Raw genomic sequence first — 19,819 nt, 5'->3', positions numbered from 1 at the left:
CACAATCTTAAAAAAAAAGGAAAAGTGTGCAAGTATTTGAAAAGGAAAAAATTAAAAAGGACATTGAGAAAAAGGAATTAGAGTAAACAGCAACTAGCACTGGCACAGATGCAGCACGCTGAATGCTTCCTTCTATACCATAATTTCTATGGTTAAAATATATTTGATGCGATGAGTCCTCTTGGTCTTACAACAGAAGCATTTACAAGGACTTAGTGATTTAGTACTGTCCTTGGAAAATATCAAAGCTCTTACGGAAACAATGGCCCAATTCATCATGGAATTATCAGTTTTGTTGAATTAAGAGATAACCATATGCAAAAACATTGGTTGACATTTAAGGACAGCATAAAAACCATTCAGTATCAGATTGGTTGAGCCTGCAGCTGACAGTGAAACCAGAAAAGCAATTTTCTATAAATCAAGAACTTGAGTTCCCAGATCAATAGGTCAAAGGGGAGATAGATGAAATTATATAGAGAACCAGATTGAAATCTCATGGAGAGTCAAGGGGATGGGGAATGGAAAGGCTTCAATTTCCATATTCCCTTGGTAAAACAAAAGGGTGTTTCACAAGAGAACCAGAGACATGTGGTAAACATTTCATTACTACCAAAGAAATATGAATTAAGTTGATAGGACAACTTCTGTGCAACTGCAAGGTCAATGGGACATTGCTCCACACTGTGGAATTAGAGAACCATGATTTTCAACAACTGTCATTTGTTCCAACAGAATGATCCTTGGAATAAAGTGGAAGGAAATGTGCGCTTTCAGACAATTAATCATCCAGGTTCCAGTCCAACATGTTGACAATCCTCAAGTGGAAATACTAGAATCAGTGATTGCCAAGTCACACAGAAGTCTGCTGATGGTCAACCCCAAGTTCAGATGATGACTCCGATACCTTCAAATGTACCAACCATACATGCAGGTGGGCTGCACATAGAATCAGCAATCGAACTATCCACTTTAGTTATGTGCTGAGCGGAGATAATTGCTTTGTGGTACAAAGCTCTGCCTTATTTTACAGACCAGATGACTTTTTGTGTCATTTCTCTACAGATATACCAATTGGTCCTGCACCAGATCCTGAAAAATGAGCCCAAGACAATTATGCCATTAAGTTCAAGTCTTCACAAGTTACAAATAGAATACTATGTCTAGACTTGTTAGATCTGAGGTCCTCTTCCTCTACCGAAATATTTTGAAACTATACTTTCTATTTAATTTTTTCCCATCGATAACTGCTTACTAATGCCAAATAACAATCATCAGCTTGGCATTACATTTCTCCACGATACCCATCAGTCTCATTCTAATTTGCAAGAGGAATGATTCAAGCAGGATGAGCCAAGCAAATCGCCTTTTTTTTTATTGCCATGCTCTCACCCAGATAAAAGAATGCCTTCAAAATAACTGCAGGGATTTGAGAGAGACTGGCAACCGTGGATGTGCACTTTGACCTTGTTGGGAAGTCATGCATTGTGTTAATGGATCACTCAAAATGCAAGTGTCAATGTCTTCAATGGAAATCATTTTTTTTAAACCCATTTCAACTAATGTTATGGTTGGTTTAGTTAATGAGCTTAAATTATCATTCAAAATTTATGAGCTGTAATTTGTGTTCAGTGACCACATTTCTGAAGTTTTCTATACGTGATCTACCATGAAATTACAAATGATCTACAGGTTACAAAGCAGCGGTATTTTAATAACACACTTGTGCTACCATAAAACACAATTCTAGAAGGATTGAAAAAAAATCAGCATGTGTTATGGATCAAAAGAGACCATTATGGAAACAGTTAATTCAAGTAACATCACTGGTTGAAATGTCGAGACAACAATCGTGACAGGAAATTAAAATGAGAAATTGGAATATATAACAAGAAATAGATATGGACATCTAAGCTCCAAAACCATGAAACAAGCTTTGTTTGTGCCTTTCACTTCCTTAGACCAGTCAAGCTCTTACCTTGCTAGACCACTTCCTAGCTTCATCGTGCAACTGCCGAGCGGACTCCATCATAGGCTGATTCACCACTTCTCCCGCTTTCATTTCAGGGAATTCCTCATCTTTTTCCTCAGGAGGCGGCGGCCTTGGTGGAGGAACCTGACCTTCAGGAAGTGGTGGTTTGGGAGGAGCAGGTTCGTCGTTCAGCTGTAAATAATGCATGGATTGGAAAGCTCATTATAAAAAGGCAAATTTAGCATAAAGCTTACTATTTTTTAAATTACATAAACCATGTGAAATGAGATCCTTGCGAAAGTTATTTTTACAAAAGGCAGTGATATTGCACTGGATTTCACAGTATTATAATCTGCTTTACCTTGTACTTTTAATTAATCATACTTTAGTGGTAAACAAGCAAAATTCCCAAGAGATTTTACTCCAATGCAATCCAAATCCTCCCTTAATAATCCTCAACTGACTAACCAACACATTTTGTGTCAGATGTTGACACATATTTTTGATTATATGTACATATAGCAAAGCAATGTATAATAGTTAAGCAGGAGAAATTGCACACGATGCACATCAGTTTCTCCTCCTCTTCCCCCTAACCACTAGTTTAGTAAAGTACCATGGAAAACTTGTGAAATGTTCTCAACCTGTTCAACTGAATTGTGGAAAATGCCCTATACTAAATTATAGATTTTTTTTCTTTGATGGATTGAACACTAGAATAAAGTATGAGGGAATGGTGGAAGATGCAACCTAATCAATTAAGAGCATTAAACAAAAAACACATTGGTTTAAGTGCAATGTTTCTCATGCTCGACCAATCCATTAAATATCTTGAGTGGCAACAGTGTACACAGCATTTTATTTGTCATAAAGAATGGTCAGTTGTATACTACACTCTCTACTACAAAACTTGTATGACACATAACTAGTAATCTCATGAAACAAGGTGGCAGTAAAGTGATCCCTACTGTAAACATTCATATTTAGAACTTTTAAATTAAGAATTCTGCTGACAGTTTGGAGTCTGTTAAATTATGGATATTATTTTCCCAGTGCTAAGTCACTATTATATGGCTTTCTTTGTAAACAATTTGCTCGTAACATGATTTCTTTAATCAGCTAAAACAAAATATAAATCCTCTTTAGTTAAGTTAAATATCAAATGTAGACATACATGGAGCTGATCTAGATCAGGTGGTGGAGGAGGAAAGTCTGGCTCCTGAGGCTGGAAAGCTTCTCGAACCTTGGCCACAGCACCTAAAATTCGATATCCTGAATCCAAGAAGCTCTTCTGCAAACCTACAGGTATGAATGAGAGATTATCGAACAAAGTAAAGTGGCACAATGCGTTACTTTTGAATGATACACAAGCCTAACATAAGGTTCAGAAATTTAACTGACAAGAACAAAAATCGCTCGTCCCCATCAACTAAGTAAAACATGTGATATTTTTGTTGATGTATAAAGCAGCTCTAAGAGTGTTGCAAGTAAAACCATAAATAAACTTCAATTTTTACAAATAACACCTTTAGTTTAGTCACTCTTGTTGAACTCAAAAGCAGGCTACTCTTACTGCTAGGCCTTAGCAAATTAGAAAATCTCAGTCTTGGAAGTAAAATGGCCAGCACGAATACATGCGGTTTCATTTTGCCTCCGCAAAACATCACAGATAAATGAAATTTTAGAAATGGCACAGAAACGAGATTAAGTGGCTCTGAAATGTTCAATTGTGATGCAAAAAAAAAATCAAAATTCAACAAAATCATGTCAAGTTGTTATGAGTAGGGGGAAATTAGAGGCAATCAGTATCTGAAGTCAAAATAAATGATCTTATGCATCTCAACATCAAATCTTTAGTGCTACTGCTAGAATGCAACAGTTGGTCTTTTTATTATACCCTTGGCCGAGACTGAATAATCTTATCTATAATGTCAGAACAACAAACCGTTTGTAATATAATGGGTAAAATCAAGAGCAATGCAAACAGATAATCCTCAATATGAAACGAGCACTTTCAACAATCTAGTGTTAGTGCAAAATGAGCGATGAAACCTCTGTTTCTTACCAGGATCTGAAATGTTCCCAGCTACAGCTTTAGCATCCATTACCATGGGCGAGATGGTTTTGCTTAGTTCATCAGATGCTGCCTTCACCGATTCACGGAATTTCGGGTCCTCCGAGTTCTCAACTTCCCTCTTGGCAACCAAAAGAATTCGGTTTGCACGACGAGCAATGCTTGTTGCTCCAGCAACCAGCATTTGAGGTTGTACATTGGCCATGGCTACCTTGCACTTGTCTATATCTTTCTTGATGGCTTCCTCAGATGCATCCAATAGGGATCTGGTATCAATAGCTTCATCCACCAAGCCTATATGATGTATAAATATGACATGATTACCCAGTATTATCTGCATGAAATTGAACAAATAATGCTGAATTTCAAGCCGTTACCAAAACACATCTCATCCAGAGGTCTCCAATTTGGTACAGCTGGGAAATTGGGGTGACATGGGAGCACTACACATTACACCAACAAAAATGGAAGAATGCAGCCGTATCTCCCTTACTAACAATCTATGAACATATTCTTAGAAATAGTGCATTTAAACATTTGTACAATTTCTGAAGATATGGTGGAAAACAGGCATTCCAGCCCCGCAGTAGAGGGATGCAGGTTTGATTTCCTGATGTCAGAATTGCTGCTGGAGGGGGGAAAATTAAAAGCTCTCGCAGTTCCTGGAAGCCACCTGTACAGACAGACCAACCACGTACCCAGTCATGAGCTACACTGACCTACAACTACTATAGAAGGAGTTAAAAGGGTGGGAGAGGGAATAGAGGGATTAACATTTACAAAGCATGCTAGAAATCAACTAGTTAAAAACTGCCAATTCAGATTAGTAGGTTGCCACTTGTTAATTTTAAGTGCTCAAACTGGACACAATTCTTTAACTTAGAGATAATGACAACAGTGATCGAGAATAGCAAAAATACAGAAGCTCATATCGCCATTCCACAACAGTACATCAGCAAGATTAGCCAACAGTGGTTACACAGCATGCTGTGCCATGGAGTGGGTTTGTGGCCCTAATCTCCACAGAGCAAGCATACAGTAAGGGAGGGGTGGAGAAACCAGGTTTATTAAAATATAGAAAAAAACATTCTAAATGGAGAAAAAGGTGATTTATGCAATTACATCAATTTTCTCTGCAAAACAGATAAGCAGGGAAAAAGAAGTGTTAAGCAATTTCTATTAGGGTGAAGACTATTGGGTAAGTTTACCAATTTCACGGGAGACCCATGCTCGAAGGGAGCACGGGTCAGAGATTGGATTTCAAATACTGTGGCACATTTTTTTCCAAAAGGCTATTCATTCAAGCGCTGCTCCCTGTTAAGAGCACAGGACGAATGAACTTACCTTTAAATTTGACATGCTGGTTTAACTGTTTTTAAGCATTTTACTATTAGAGAATCTTTCAAAGCACAAAGGTATTTGATTAGACCCAAGATTATTGCCATTGATTATTTGCCAATGTATTGTTTAGCTACGGAAGGCTTCGTGCTCAAAGATTGGTTGGTTTATGGAGCTAACACTTGGGATAGCCAGTGACAAGAAAGCAGGGGAAAAAGTTAATGGGTGTTTGCACTTTCAAACACAAGAACAGTACAATTCGAAAGTTTTCAAAAGCTTCTTCTCACCAGTCATTTTTTCGACATTATCAATCCACTGGTTCTTCATGGTTTCAAAATGTTCATAAGCAGCCTGGTTACCAGGATTTCTCAACAAGATACGAGCAGCTGAAACCACCTGTACAAGTAATTCAGTAATAGTCAAAGTGAGCATTTGAAGGGATGGGAGCAAGTGAAATATTTCTGCAGCAAAGACAATGCCTGTAGCATCTTTTACCCATCCAGAGTTTTATTGATGGGTTTAGAACTATGTGGTCTCAGTTGAGGGATGAAAATTTAAAAAGTTGAATGTGAAAAAAACTTTTAAAAAAAATGAATGCCACTTGAAGCTGATTCAAATAGTTTGATCCATTTTCCGGTTATTCCACTAGATGGGGTATTCCACCTTGAAAAGAATGAGCGCTTTGTTACACTGACAAAGTGCTCAGTCAGCAGTTACTCAACGAAATCTGGTTCAGAATGATGCATCAGCAGTATATGTATGTATATATAATATATCGCAGTTAAACTGAAGAATGGAGACAGGTGGCTAAAATGGAACAGAAGTATAGGGTGGGGGAAGAGATATTTGAAGAAGAGTACCTTTAAAAAAAACAATTTTGATTGAGTGTTTAGCTAAAGACCTACCTGTGGTGTTAACTCTCGAGCAGACTTTACAGCTGTCTGTATACCTTCTACTGTGCTTTTGTTTGCAGCTCCAACAGCAGCAGCTTTCTCTGCTGTAGCACCGAGTTTGGCAGCATGGTTCTCAAAATAAGTTGCCCTCTCCTCAAACACCTGCAAATATAGCAACATTTTAGTATTTTTATATATTGATTGCAAAGTAGCTACAAGCAACTGCGTGCAGTTTTGGTTTCCATATTTACGAAAGGATATACTTGCTGTGGAGGCAGTTCAGAGAAGGTTCACTAGGTTGATTCAGGGGATGAGAGGGTTGACTTATGGGGACAGGTTGAGTAGTTTGGGCCTCTACCTCATTGGAATCCAGAAGAATGAGAGGTGATCTTATCGAAACGTATAAGATTATGAGGGGGCTTGACAAGGTGGATGGAGAGGATGTTTCCACTGATGGGGGAGACTAGAACTAGAGGGCATGATCTTAGAATAAGGGGCCGCCCATTTAAAACAGAGATGAGGAGAAATTTCTTCTGAGGGTTGTAAATCTGTGGAACTTGCTGCCTCAGATAGCTGTGGAAGCTGAGACATTGTCTATTTCTGTCTTAAATGTATTCAGTTTCTTGAACGATAAAGGGGATAAGAGGTTATGGGGAGCAGGCAGGGAATTGGAGCTGAGTCCATGATCAGATCAACCATAATTTTACTGAATGGTGGAGCACGCTCAAGGGGCCGTATGGCCTACTCCTGTTCCTATTTCTTATGTTCTTATAAATGTAATTTTCCTCATTAATCTGACAATGATGATGTAAAACTTTCTGGTTCTGTTGGTCATAATAGTTTACCAGATTTAAAATAAAATAGTCGAGGGCAAAACAGCCTCTATTTTTTCCCTGAATTTCTTATCAGCTTTGGTAATGGATTAACTGTATGAAAGAATGGAAGGCAGCCTACACCCAAGTCTCCACTGATGTGAAGCAACCGTAAAGAGTGCAAGAGAGACAGTCAAGGTGGCAATCCTCACCACAGGAAGGAATCCCTGCACAGTGCCTTCCAACAGCAACATGGCCAAGATCAAATATTCAGCATTGTAGGTGCAAACTCACATCCCCACCATTCCACAATCCCATGCATCGGTGCTCCAATGCATTTCATCACCACATAAGTTATTTAATTTGCCAATAACCAAACACTGCAACAGCTCTTGTTTGTGTGGTCACATTTTTTTTTTAAGTTAACCAATTGGTAATATTAAATTACAGGTACGGTTCTCGATCTAGTCACCATTTGGAAGTTAAATTACAAAAGTATTAAACACAATAATTCTCATGTCACAATTTCAACGATTATTTCAATAGCAAAATACATAAGCTTAAGAGGTATGTAAAATTGAAACTTTTGCTAACTTAGGTTAATCATTCTAAGACTGGGAGAGCATTTGGCACAGACTATGCTGCTTTGCTTCCCTCAACTCATTTAATAAACACAGGATGACAGATTGGTGACTCTGCACTGCATGATTTCCTTCAAGCATGTGAAATCCACCAGCCAGAAATACCACAAAAGATATTTGAACAGATGACAACTGCAAATTATTTAGGATGGAAAGTACCTTTTTAATCCACTAAAGAATTACAGAAAATCACAAGTAAAGTGACAAGTCAGGGCCATTTGGTTCATTAAAGCACATTCCTCCAATATCACAACTCAACCTTTGAACAACTGCAATATTTCTGCCCAACTTACTCAACACTATTCTAAACTTTTACTCAAGTTCTTAACATTAGTTTTTAATTTGTTTTTCACTAAATTTACATCCTATTCTATTTTCCTGGCTTACTTTGAAGTAATAACAACTTGTATTTATATAGCACCTTTAATGTAGCAAAATGGTCAAAAATTTGACACCGAGCCACACGAGAAATTAAGGCAGATGACCAAAAGCTTGGTCAAATCTGGGTTTACCTTATCTATCTGAGGTATGTTTTAAAGAGTTAATAACCAGATTGCTTTCCCATAAATATATCATAAGCATCCATTCACTGAAAAGAATATTTCACGTTTCTGGCAAATGCAAAGAAAAGTCAGCACTCGGAGCTCATTTCCGATTGCAACAATCTTCTGTTACGCAACAGAAAACTTCTGAAATCGAGTTAACTTTGTCATGTCAAACGTATCTTCGACGCAAACATCTCCAAACTCCCACTTACCTCTTCTCTATTTGGTGCATCCCGAGGGGACGTGGCTGCTACAGCAAGCAACTTAATCGGAGTGGTGGTGTCGCTGAAAACATCAGATACTTCCTGGGTCATGACTTCTTGCATTCTGCCTTTTAGGTCCTAAGTGAGAATAAAGGTGACAAAGTATTAGTAATTTGCCTTAAAGAAATTACACGAGCCGAACATATAAAATGTTCCTTGTGTAAATTAACGTTTTATGGTACTTTGCAATGAGAATAGGTGGATACAAAGCACACGGTAAATAAATTTGATGGGAGGGAATAGTAATGCTGCATTCAAAAAGTTTATTTTTAAGATAGCCTTTTAGGGCAGAGACAGACCTAGTGACACCAAATGTTTTGGAAAATAAATAGAATGTGTAGGCTAGGATGTATTGCTGGAGAAGATTAACCAAGTAAAATGAGATATTGCCTTCAAGGGACTTAAAAATGAAGATCTTGAAGTTGATTCACTGGGGCACAAGAAGCCAGTGCAGATTAAGGAAGGGACGATGGCTGTGTGGGATGCTGCAGAAGAGAATGCAGACTTTGAAGTTCTGGATACGCTGAAATTTGTGAAATGTGGAAAGCACTAGAGAAATTAGTCCTCAAAGTGATGACGGTGAGAGTAAAGAGTAGACGGCCCTGTGGCAGTTCCAGCCTGGAAGAACACACAATGGTAGGTAGTATGGTAGGATTCAGGTTCATGCAATAGTAAGCTCCTCATTTGAAACTGGCCTCCGGTAAACGTCAGAATAAATAAAAGCAAAATCTATGGGTTTAGTCCAGTACTTAAGTTCCACTGTTCAAATAAATTATAGATGCACATTAATGCCTGCAATTTCCTCATCGTGAATTGGCCATCAGTGTAGTGCTGCTGTCGAGAGGTGTCAAGCGGAAGCCAGACCCTACCCAAAAAAGGAAAGTGAAAGGGGGAGGAGGAGCACACAAACACATGGGTGTATGATATAGATACATGTTAAATTTGCAATGGGCTTTTCATCAGCATGGAAGTTCATTCCCTTCTCCCCATTTAACCAATTACCATTTATTCATAAGAGCAACTTTCATGTTTTAAGCAATCAATACATTCCTAAATGTATGATTTCAAATGACCAACTTCTATACTGTTTAAGCTTTACTCCAAATGTATTCACTGCAAAACTATACACGTGTAATTATTAATTACATTTCTGGCAAAAGAATGTAACGCAAGAAGCTTTATTCCAATAAAGCATGATTAGTTATGACAGAGATAGTACTCCACCTAGTGGAAAGAATTCAGTTAACATTGTTCAGGTGGTTAATAGGAATAGTTACCATCAAATGTAAGGTTTAAATTTTAAAATGTTTCTTTACTATATGTTTCAGTTCGCAGAAGCTTATTTAAAAAAACTAATACAATTTGGATGGAAAACCTACCTATTGCCCCCTTGCTACCTTGACTCGAATTTTAAAAATATATCAATCAGGTAAAAAGCGAATCCACTATCACAATTATGATACTTCGACACAGTTGATTAGCATACAGAAATAACAGTTTGCAGCCTGATATTTTCTGCACCAGAATACTGAAGTTAAATACTTATTATAAATGCTACAAGTGAACACTCCCCATACAAGGATTTGTTCATCCATTAAACAAATCAAAATACTTTCACTAAGATCTTTTCTCATACAAACCGAAAAGATCATGGTCAAACAAGAGACATTTGAAACACAAGTTATTTTATAGTTAAAACTGCCTAGAATCATAGCAAGGTGTGAGAATTGTGAAGTGCGTGGTGAATGGGATCAACCGCTTTAATACGCCGACAAAACAAGATTCAGTAAATCAAAATGACCAAGTCACATTAAAAACACTCATACCTTTAGTGCATCCTGCAGTTGTGCAGCAATTGCTCTAGCCTGAGGACTGTCCCCTTCACCCCGAGCTGCCAGCTCTGCAAGTTGTCCCGCCAACTGCTCCACCCTGTCACACTTTCCAGTCAGTTCCTGACGATAAGGTCCCATCATTGCATTTGCTAGTCGACGGCCCTCAGCAACAAGTCCACGGATAGCTGCCTGGCCTAAAGTGAAGAAAATAAAATTCCTTAAATTAAATCAAGCAGCGTGTTCCAAGTGGGCCAAATGGTGGCACATCTCCAGTTTCAAAGGTTTCAACATCTAAATTGAATTACTGAAGTTTTAAATGGAAGCCAGGCACTTCATTACAAAAGAGACAAAGTTGGAAATGAGGGACCAAAGGGAAGGTCATTTCAGGCTGTTCTTGCTCACCTTTCAAGCAGCTAGAAACAAGTACTATTGGCAAATGCTTTGACACAAGTCTGTACATCCTCATAGCTGAGAAGGGGGTGTGGGGGGAGGTGATGGGGGTGTGGGGGGAGGTGATGGGGGTGTGGGGGGAGGTGATGGGGGTGTGGGGGGAGGTGATGGGGGTGTGGGGGGAGGTGATGGGGGTGTGGGGGGAGGGGATGGGGGTGTGGGGGGAGGGGATGGGGGTGTGGGGGGAGGGGATGGGGGTGTGGGGGGAGGGGATGGGGGTGTGGGGGGAGGGGATGGGGGTGTGGGGGGAGGGGATGGGGGTGTGGGGGAGGGGATGGGGGTGTGGGGGGAGGGGATGGGGGTGTGGGGGGAGGGGATGGGGGTGTGGGGGGAGGGGATGGGGGTGTGGGGGGAGGGGATGGGGGTGTGGGGGGAGGGGATGGGGGTGTGGGGGGAGGGGATGGGGGTGTGGGGGGAGGGGATGGGGGTGTGGGGGGAGGGGATGGGGGTGTGGGGGGAGGGGATGGGGGTGTGGGGGGAGGGGATGGGGGTGTGGGAGGAGGGGATGGGGGTGTGGGGGGAGGGGATGGGGGTGTGGGGGGAGGGGATGGGGGTGTGGGGGGAGGGATGGGGGTGTGGGGGGGGGCGGAGAAAGAGGCTGGAAGGAGGCACCCCTGCTCTCTCCTCCAGCCCTTCGATCATTGAGTGCCCCCAAACCCACGCTCCTCCATCCGTTGACACGCTCCCCTCTCCATCCGTGTTGCCACGCTCCCCCCCCCTCCCCACCCCGGTTGCCACTCCCCCCCCACCCCCCTTCCCAGTACCCACGCTCCCCCGAGCCATTGCGCAGGTGCACATGCTCCAACGCTACTGCGCAATGGCTCGGGAGAGCGTGGGTACCAGCACTGTGAAAGCGGCATGATCCCGAGCGTTGCCCCCCTGCAGGCAGGCTCCTCCCCAGGGAGACTACGCTGAGCCACGCCACGGTCCAGGAGGACCGGAGAATTGCTGCAGAATATTCTGGTGCACCTTTGAGCCCAGGCAGGTCACGTAAGTCTCGGAGGAGCGCCGTTTTCACCAGATGCCGAAACTTGGGCCCTTAGAAACAGAAAATAGGTGCAGCAGCAGGCCATTCGGCCCTTTGAGCCTGTACCACCATTCAATATGATCATGGCTGATCATTTTTGCAACTTCAGTACCCCATTCTGCTTTCTCTCCATACCCCTTGATCCCTTTAGCCACAAGGGCCACATCTAACTCCTTTTTGAATATATTTAATGAACTGGCCTCAACAAATTTCTGTGGTCGAGAATTCCACAGGTTCACAATTCTCAGTGAAGAAGTTTCACCTCGTCTCAGTCCTAAATGGCTTACCCCTTATCCTTAGACTGTGAATCCTGATTCTGGACTTCCCCAACATTGGGAACATTCTTCCTGCATCTAACCTGTCCAATCGTCAGAATTTTAAATGTTTCGATGAGAGCCCCTCATTCTTCTAAATTCCAGTGAATAGAAGCCTAGTCGATTCAGTCTTTCTTCATGTCAGTCCTGCCATCCCGGGAATCAGTCTGGTGAACCTTCGCTGCACTCCCTCAATAGCAAGAATGTCCTTCCTCAGATTAGGAGACCAAAACTGTACACAATATTCAAGGTGTGGCCTCACCAAGGACCTGTACAACTGCAGTAAGACCTCCCTGCTCCTATACTCAAATCCTCTTGCTGGGAAGGCCAACATGCCATTTGCCTTCTTCACCACCTGCTGTACCTGCATGTCAACTTTCAATGAGTGATGTACCGTGACACAGGTCTCGTTGCACCTTCCCGTTTCCGAATTGGTCACCATTCAGATAATATTCTGCCTTCGTGTTTTTGCCACCAAAGTGGATAACCTCACATTTAGCTACATTATACTGCATCTGCCATGCATTTGCCCACTCACCTAACCTGTCCAAGTCACTCTGCAGCCTCTTGGCATCCTCCTCACAGCTCACACTGCTACCCAGCTTAGTGTCATCTGCAAACTTGGAGATATTACATTCAATTCATTCGTCCAAAACATTAATGTATATTGTAAATAGCTGGGGTCCCAGCACTGAACCTTGCGGTACCCCACTAGTCACTGCCTGCCATTCTGAAAAGGACCCGTTTATTTCTACTCTTTGCTTCCTGTCTGCCAACCAGTTCTCTATCCACGTCAGTACATTACCCCCAACACCATGTACTTTAATTTTTCACTCTAATCTCTTGTGTGGGACCTTGTCAAAAGCTTTTTGAAAGTCCAAATACACCACATCCACAGGTTCTCCCTTGCCCACTCTACTAGTTACATCCTCAAAAAATTCCAGAAGCTTTGTCAAGCATGATTTCCCTTTCATAAATCCATGTTGATCCGGTCACTGCTTTCCAAATGCGCTGCTATTACATCTTTACTAATTGATTCCAACATTTTCCCAACTACCGATGTCAGGCTAACGGGTCCAAATTACCTGTTTTCTCTCTCCCTCCTTTTTTAAAAAAAAAAAGTGGGGTTCCAACAGCAACCCTCCAATCCATAGGAACTGATCCAGAGTCTATAGAATGTTGGAAAATAACCACCAATACAGCCACTATTTCTAGGGTTACTTCCTTAAGTACTCTGGGATGCAGACTATCAGGCCCTTGGGATTTATTGGCCTTCAATCCCATCAATTTCCCTAACACAATTGCCTGGCTAATAAGGATTTCCTTCAGTTCCTCCTTCTTGCTAGACCCTCGATCCCCTAGTATTTCCGGAAGGTTATTTGTGTCTTCCTTAGTGAAGACAGAACCAAAGTATTTGTTCAATTGGTCTGCCATTTCTTTGTTCCCCATTATAAATTCACCTGATTCTGACTGCAAGGGAACTACATTTGTCTTTACTAATCTTTTTCTCTTCACATATCTATATAAGCTTTTGCAGTCAGTTTTTATGTTCCCTGCAAGCTTACTCATATACTCTATTTTCCCCTTCCTAAGTAAACCCTTTGTCCTCCTCTGCTGAATTCTAAATTTCTCCCAATCCCCAAGTTTACTGCCTTTTTCTGGCCAATTTCTATGCCTCTTCCTTGGATTTAACACTATCCCTAATTTCCCACGTTAGCCACCTTCCCCATTTTATTTTTATGCCAGACATGGATGTACAATTGTTGAAGTTCATCCATGTGATCTTTAAATGTCTGCCATTGCCTATCCACTGTCAACCCTTTAAGTATCATTCGCTAGTCTATCCTCGCCAATTCACGTCTCATACCATCAAATTTACCTTTCTTTAAGTTCAGGACTCTAGTCTCTGAATTAACTGTCACTCTCCATCTTAAATGAAGAATTCTACCATATTATGGGCACTCTTCCCCAAAGGGATCACACAAGATTGCTAATGAATCCTCTCTCGTTACACAACACGCATTCTAGGATAGCCAGCTCTCTCGTTGGTTCCTAAACATATTGGTCGAGAAAACCATCCCTTATACTCTTCAGGAAATCCTCCTCCACTGTATTGCTACCAGTTTGGTTAGCCCAATCTATATGCAGAATAAAGTCGCCCGTGATAACTGCAGTACCTGTTTGATGCCATCCCCAACCTCCCTACTACTGCTTGGTGGTCTGTACACAACTCCCACTAGCATTTTCTGCCCTTTGGTGTTCCGCAGCTCTACCCATATTCCACATCATCCAAGCTAATGTCCTTCCTTACTGTTGCGTTAATCTCCTCTTTAACCAGCAACGCTACCCCACCTACTTTTCCTTTCTGTCTGTCCTTCCTGAATATTGAATATCCCTGGATGTTGAGTTCCCAGCCTTGGTCACCCAAGAGCCATGTCTCCGTAATCCCAATATCATATCAGTTAACAGCTATTTGCGCAGTTAATACATCCACCTTATTGTGAATGCGCCTTCAGGCTTGTTTTTTTTTAAAAAACAGTCCTTTTAGAATTATGTTGTAATGTGGCCCCTTTTGATTTGTGCCCTCCACCTTTCCTTATCTCCGTTTGCTTCTGCCCCCATTTTACTTCCCTCTGTCTCCCTGCATAGATTCCCATTTCCCTGCCATTTTAGTTTAAACCCTGCCCAACAGCACTTGCAAACACTCCGAGGACATTGGTTCCGGTCCTGCCCAGGTGCAGACCGTCCGGTTTGTACTGGTCCCACCTCCCCCAGAGCCGGTTCCAATGTCCCAGGAATTTGAATCCCTCCCTCTTGCACCATTCCTCAAACCACGTATTCATCTTAACTATCCTGCTATTTCTACTCTGACTAGAATAAACGAATACCCTGTATATACAAGTCCTTGGACCTGCTAGCAAGATACTGGTCTTTGAAATAATGAATTAACACCCATTCTGCATTTCAATTGCTTTCATGTGTACTCACCAATACCACGGTCATCAACTGTAGGATTATCAATCCAGCGCTGGGCTTGCTCTATTTTGCCTTCCAAATTGACTGCTGCTTTTATTGGCCTACTATTGGCCACGGCTCGATTTGTCTTCGTCTGTAAGTTCTGCAACGTGGTAGAAATTTGCTTAGCCAAAGCACGGGCTTCTGGGGTATCTCCTTTACCTCTGAAAAGCACAGAAAGCAGGGTCACAACACTTCACTAAACATTAAAGATCATGATTTTTTTTTTTAAACTGCGGTCAAATACAAATACTGATTTTCTATCAAATTTGAATAGTGTAATAATTGATGAAAATGCAAGCAGAGCTGCCAAAATTTATGGAGTTGTGTTCACTTTGAAGACCTGGTTCAGGCAAATCAGACATTTATAAACCAAACAGAGTTTCAAGCTAAATGGGTACGGTTTGATTGATCAGAGTAAAAAAGCTCATATCATAATCATTAGTCTGTCCTGCAGGTATCCATTTTTTAAATACATACTGCCTTCTCAAGTCAGACAGCTTGGCCGTCAGTGCTCCTATTTCATTAATCGAGCGCAATATATCATCCCGTTCTTTGGGGTCCTCACAAAGATCTGCAATTCTCTTGGCTTCTGTTAAAATACCACGGACGTGCTCTTCCCCTTCAGGACCTCCATGCGGATCTGCCAGCCAGCTCTAAATAAAAATCAAAGCCAAGTAAAGTACGTCAAGTAAAAACAAAACTCAGGACAAAAGTTATACATTTTAATAGAATACCATAATCGTTTGCTACATCCCAACGTACAGCATGCTGTTCATACACCACTTGTACATCAAGCTAGTTTCTGAAGTTTAGTCCCTGCTGACTAAACAGGCTTCATAGAGGACTATTACTTTGGACAACGAATTGGCATGATGTACCACTGCAATAGCAGCAACTTCTCCAACCTTATACTCCCCCTGAACACAAGGTGGCATTTGACCAAATCTAATGGGAATTCTTTCTTGCTGTACTCAACACAAAAACGCCTATACATAGAATCACAACCCAAAAACAAGCCAGTCGGTGCAATCAGTCCATGTCGGTGTTCACAATCCACGGGAGCAAATAGTTCTGCTCACATTTACGCCTACAGTTCTCATTTCTCGCCATCCGTTTTACCTTCAGCCATCTATCCAATATAATGTGAATATTGACATAGCTTCTGCCTCAACCAGTAACCTTGAAAGTCTATAGAATCCTATACTCCAATCCCACATCCATCATGTACACCAATGGTTCAGCACCCCTCATTTTGTCCTGGTCGCAAGCATCAGACCAAGTTCAGACATCCATTCAGTGGAGCCAGGAGGAATCAAAAAGAAAATTGTTGTATGATGATATCTTGCTTACCGTTGACTTGATTTCTCAATACCTTCCCAAAAAAGGCAACTATTCCAAAAGAGGGATTCTTTCTCACCCAGGACATCCCCAGAAAGATTTAATGTGTTTTTTTAAAACTTTAAAAAAAAATAAAGTCAGTGGTTGACTTCAAATACCTACAATTAACAATGACTGCCACGCTCAATCATCCGTTCAAGAAAAAAAAACATCCTTGCCAGCACTGGACAAATGGAGCAAGCCCAATATTAACAAAAAATACTCTCCCACCTCATAGCAGTTTCAGATCCCACTGGAATTGCAGCTCAGCCATTCCAAAACATTAATAGACGTATCTCCAAATTCTTGTGGGAAAGCAAGAATCCATGAGCACGCCTCAAATATGAAGGAGATCTCAGGTTTCCCACTCTTAGGCATAAGAGTGTAGGACAAGTCTACACAACCCACAGAGTCCTCCAAGAACACAGGAATAAACCAACTCAAAATGTAGCCGCAAGTTAACATGGATTTTCTTGGATTTTCTGGGGCACTTAAACTTCCTCATAGGGCAATGACCTTGTGGAAGTTTTCCCTCGACATCGGCACGACATTGAATCTCCCCAATTGAACCGGACCAGAGGAACGCTGCCAAATTACTCGGATCCCCAAAAATGTGCAATTCCTAGCAATTAACTGTGCCAACAGCCTCAATGTGTATTTTCCCATGTGTACTGCAACAAAACTATACAATGACTTCATAAATGTATGTACTCTTTCCTCCGAATGCTAAGAAATAAAGAAAAAAACATGTCCTATTAACATTTTGAGCAGCATCGAATCAGCTGTAGAAAAGTCTATCTCCAAGATCTGCCCATCTTCAGAGCTCTGAAGCATGCAGGATAGCGGTTATCACCAACAATGATCTCAAGCTGGACCTCTGACTGGTCTTGATTTGAATACTACAGTAAGATAGTTCAACGAATGGTACAGATTTTGGTTCAATACCATGTGTTAAATAATGATCTGTACAAATAAAGTCGACAAATAAAGCTAGTTAAGCTATGCTTCCCCATAACTTGGAGAAAGTGAATGAATAAATATTCTCATGGCACTCTCCTGCACCCCCAAGTTGCTGATTTAGGAATAAGTTGTCCCACCTCTTAGATTCACAGCCGATGCTCACCATGGGGATACTAATTAAATGGGAAAGCAGAGAAAATCATCTTTTAAAATATTGGGAAGTCACATTCAAAAAAGTAGATTGGTTAATTTCAAATTACAAATCTGGCAAGATAAGATTCTAACACCTAGCTTTAAAGAATCCATATCTGTGGACTAACAAATGGTCAGATGAAACATTTTCCAAGAATTTAGTAAAGTTACCTGAGCAGCATCAATTTTCTTGGCAATGGCCTGCTTTGAGTTGGTCATGGCTTCCAGCTTCCTGGCTGCATTCTCCACCTTTGCTGTTAACATATCCAGACCTTGGGATACTTGCTGTGCTTTTTGCATGGCAATGGGTGTGGCACCTTGACCTCTACTCATTTAAAAAGAATAGATTTTATTATTAGGGATCTCTCCTTTACTTACACACAGAATCAATTGCAATAATGAGTTGCGCATTGATTTGACCCTGCTTGAAGCATGTCGAATCGATTTCTGTAGTGTGTATATTTGTTCTTACAAACTACATAATTGGCTCATTACATAATCATGCAGAATTAGAATAAAGATGCAGCTTCTAAAATCAATTTTCTTAAAACTTCATAGTTACAATACTGTGCTGCTGCACCTCACGACAGGACTGAAATCGTTGTATTATTTCAACTTGGCAACATTTCGAAATATTTAATTCTTACCTGGCTCGAAGCTCAGATACTTGGTCAGTCATCTGGCCCAAAGCCTTGGTAGTGCCCAGAATTTCCCTCCGTTCTTTGCCTGCACAAAGTTCTCCAACTTTGCCAGCTTCATCCAGTATTTGTTTGATGGCCTGCTCCCCAACATCACCTAAAACACACAGATCAGTTAAATCTTGCACGTGGCAAACATTCTCATTAACAATACTAAGAAGAAAAGAACACTATTTGGCACAAAAACATTTTAAGATAGCGGACGAGCTAAAAGCTTGAAATTTGGCTGGGTACTTTCGTTCAGCACCAGAGGCTCTTCCATTATCATCCTCATCATCATAGGCAGTCCCTCAGCATCGAGGAAGATTTGCTTCCACTCTTAAAAATGAGTCCTTAGGTAGCTGATCAGTCCAATACGAGAACCACAGTCCCGGTCACAGGTGGTACAGATAGTCGTTGAGGGACAGGTTCGCTGCACGCTCTTTCCGCTGCCTGCGCTTGATTTCTGCATGCTCTCGGCAATGAGACTCGAGGTGCTCGGCATTCTCCCGGATGCACTTCCTCCACTTAGGGCGGTCTTTGGCCAGGGACTCCCAGGTGTTAGTGGGGATGTTGCATTTTAGGGAGACTTTCAGGGTGTCCCTGTAAAGTTTCCTCTGCCCATCTTTGGCTCGTTTGTCGTGAAGGAGTTCCGAGTAGAGCGCTTGCTTTGGGAGTCTCGTGTCTGCATGCGAACAATGTGGCCTGCCCAGTGGAGCTGATCAAGTGTGGCAGTATTGTATACCACATTAGCACTAGCAGATTGTGTGAAGATGTGTGGTTAGCTGCAGGTGTTATTTTGCTGATAGGAAAAACATTATCTGACTATATTCATCATAACCTATGAATTGTTATTACCTGGAAGTGCATTAGGATCTCTTAGCCAGTTTTTGGCCTGGTTTATCTTTGAGTCAATCATGGCTAGAGCTCTTCTCATAGTTTCCGTATCCTGTCGAAATAGACATAAGTTAGCAATACAATATTAATTAAATGATCAAAAGCTGAAGAAAAAAATCTTCAAAATCTGACAAAATTTGGTCTTCACTATCCTTACAAGAATTTAAAAAAAATCAATAATTCACATATCATGAACTTGCCATTTTTTTCTGGCCAGAAACTACATGGTCTAACCAAATCTTTTTAAATGTGCTAACATTTTGGATCACTTCTGACTACAATTCAGAAATAGTATACTAACATTTGTAATGGCATTGCAAGTCTTGCGGTATGCAAACTATTAATAATTACAAGTAATAAAGAACTGTCTCAAACCAAAGCAGCTGCTGTCAAACTAAAACTTTTAAAGCCACAACAGAGTTTCTGATCATTGTTAGTTCAGAGACTCTGCCACTATATAGAAACATAGAAACATAGAAAATAGGTGCAGGAGTAGGCCATTCGGCCCTTCTAGCCTGCACCGCCATTCAATGAGTT

The 19,819-nt window shown here is 41.2% G+C and overlaps 2 protein-coding genes across 4 annotated transcripts in view; one reads left to right on the top strand and one right to left on the bottom strand.

Moving 5' to 3' along the window:
• Positions 1–19,819, top strand: part of LOC139234881 (erlin-1-like) — an 843,171-nt gene that overhangs the window by 477,990 nt on the left and 345,362 nt on the right. The gene's annotated exons all lie outside the window — the stretch shown is intronic.
• Positions 1–19,819, bottom strand: part of LOC139234875 (vinculin) — a 142,613-nt gene that overhangs the window by 15,006 nt on the left and 107,788 nt on the right. For all 3 annotated transcript variants that reach the window (XM_070865686.1, XM_070865687.1, XM_070865688.1), the window contains exons 7-18: positions 19,244–19,334; positions 18,356–18,503; positions 17,880–18,033; positions 15,657–15,832; positions 15,150–15,340; positions 10,365–10,564; positions 8,488–8,616; positions 6,290–6,439; positions 5,672–5,780; positions 4,038–4,340; positions 3,147–3,271; positions 1,979–2,164 (exon numbers count right to left, since the gene is read on the bottom strand). In XM_070865686.1, the coding sequence (XP_070721787.1) occupies positions 1,979–2,164; positions 3,147–3,271; positions 4,038–4,340; positions 5,672–5,780; positions 6,290–6,439; positions 8,488–8,616; positions 10,365–10,564; positions 15,150–15,340; positions 15,657–15,832; positions 17,880–18,033; positions 18,356–18,503; positions 19,244–19,334 (1,962 nt within the window). The remainder of the gene's footprint in view (positions 1–1,978; positions 2,165–3,146; positions 3,272–4,037; positions 4,341–5,671; positions 5,781–6,289; positions 6,440–8,487; positions 8,617–10,364; positions 10,565–15,149; positions 15,341–15,656; positions 15,833–17,879; positions 18,034–18,355; positions 18,504–19,243; positions 19,335–19,819) is intronic.

Source organism: Pristiophorus japonicus, chromosome 22 (genome assembly GCF_044704955.1).
Source record: "Pristiophorus japonicus isolate sPriJap1 chromosome 22, sPriJap1.hap1, whole genome shotgun sequence".
Lineage (NCBI taxonomy): Eukaryota > Metazoa > Chordata > Chondrichthyes > Pristiophoridae > Pristiophorus > Pristiophorus japonicus.
This window is presented reverse-complemented; position numbering and strand designations above follow the sequence as displayed.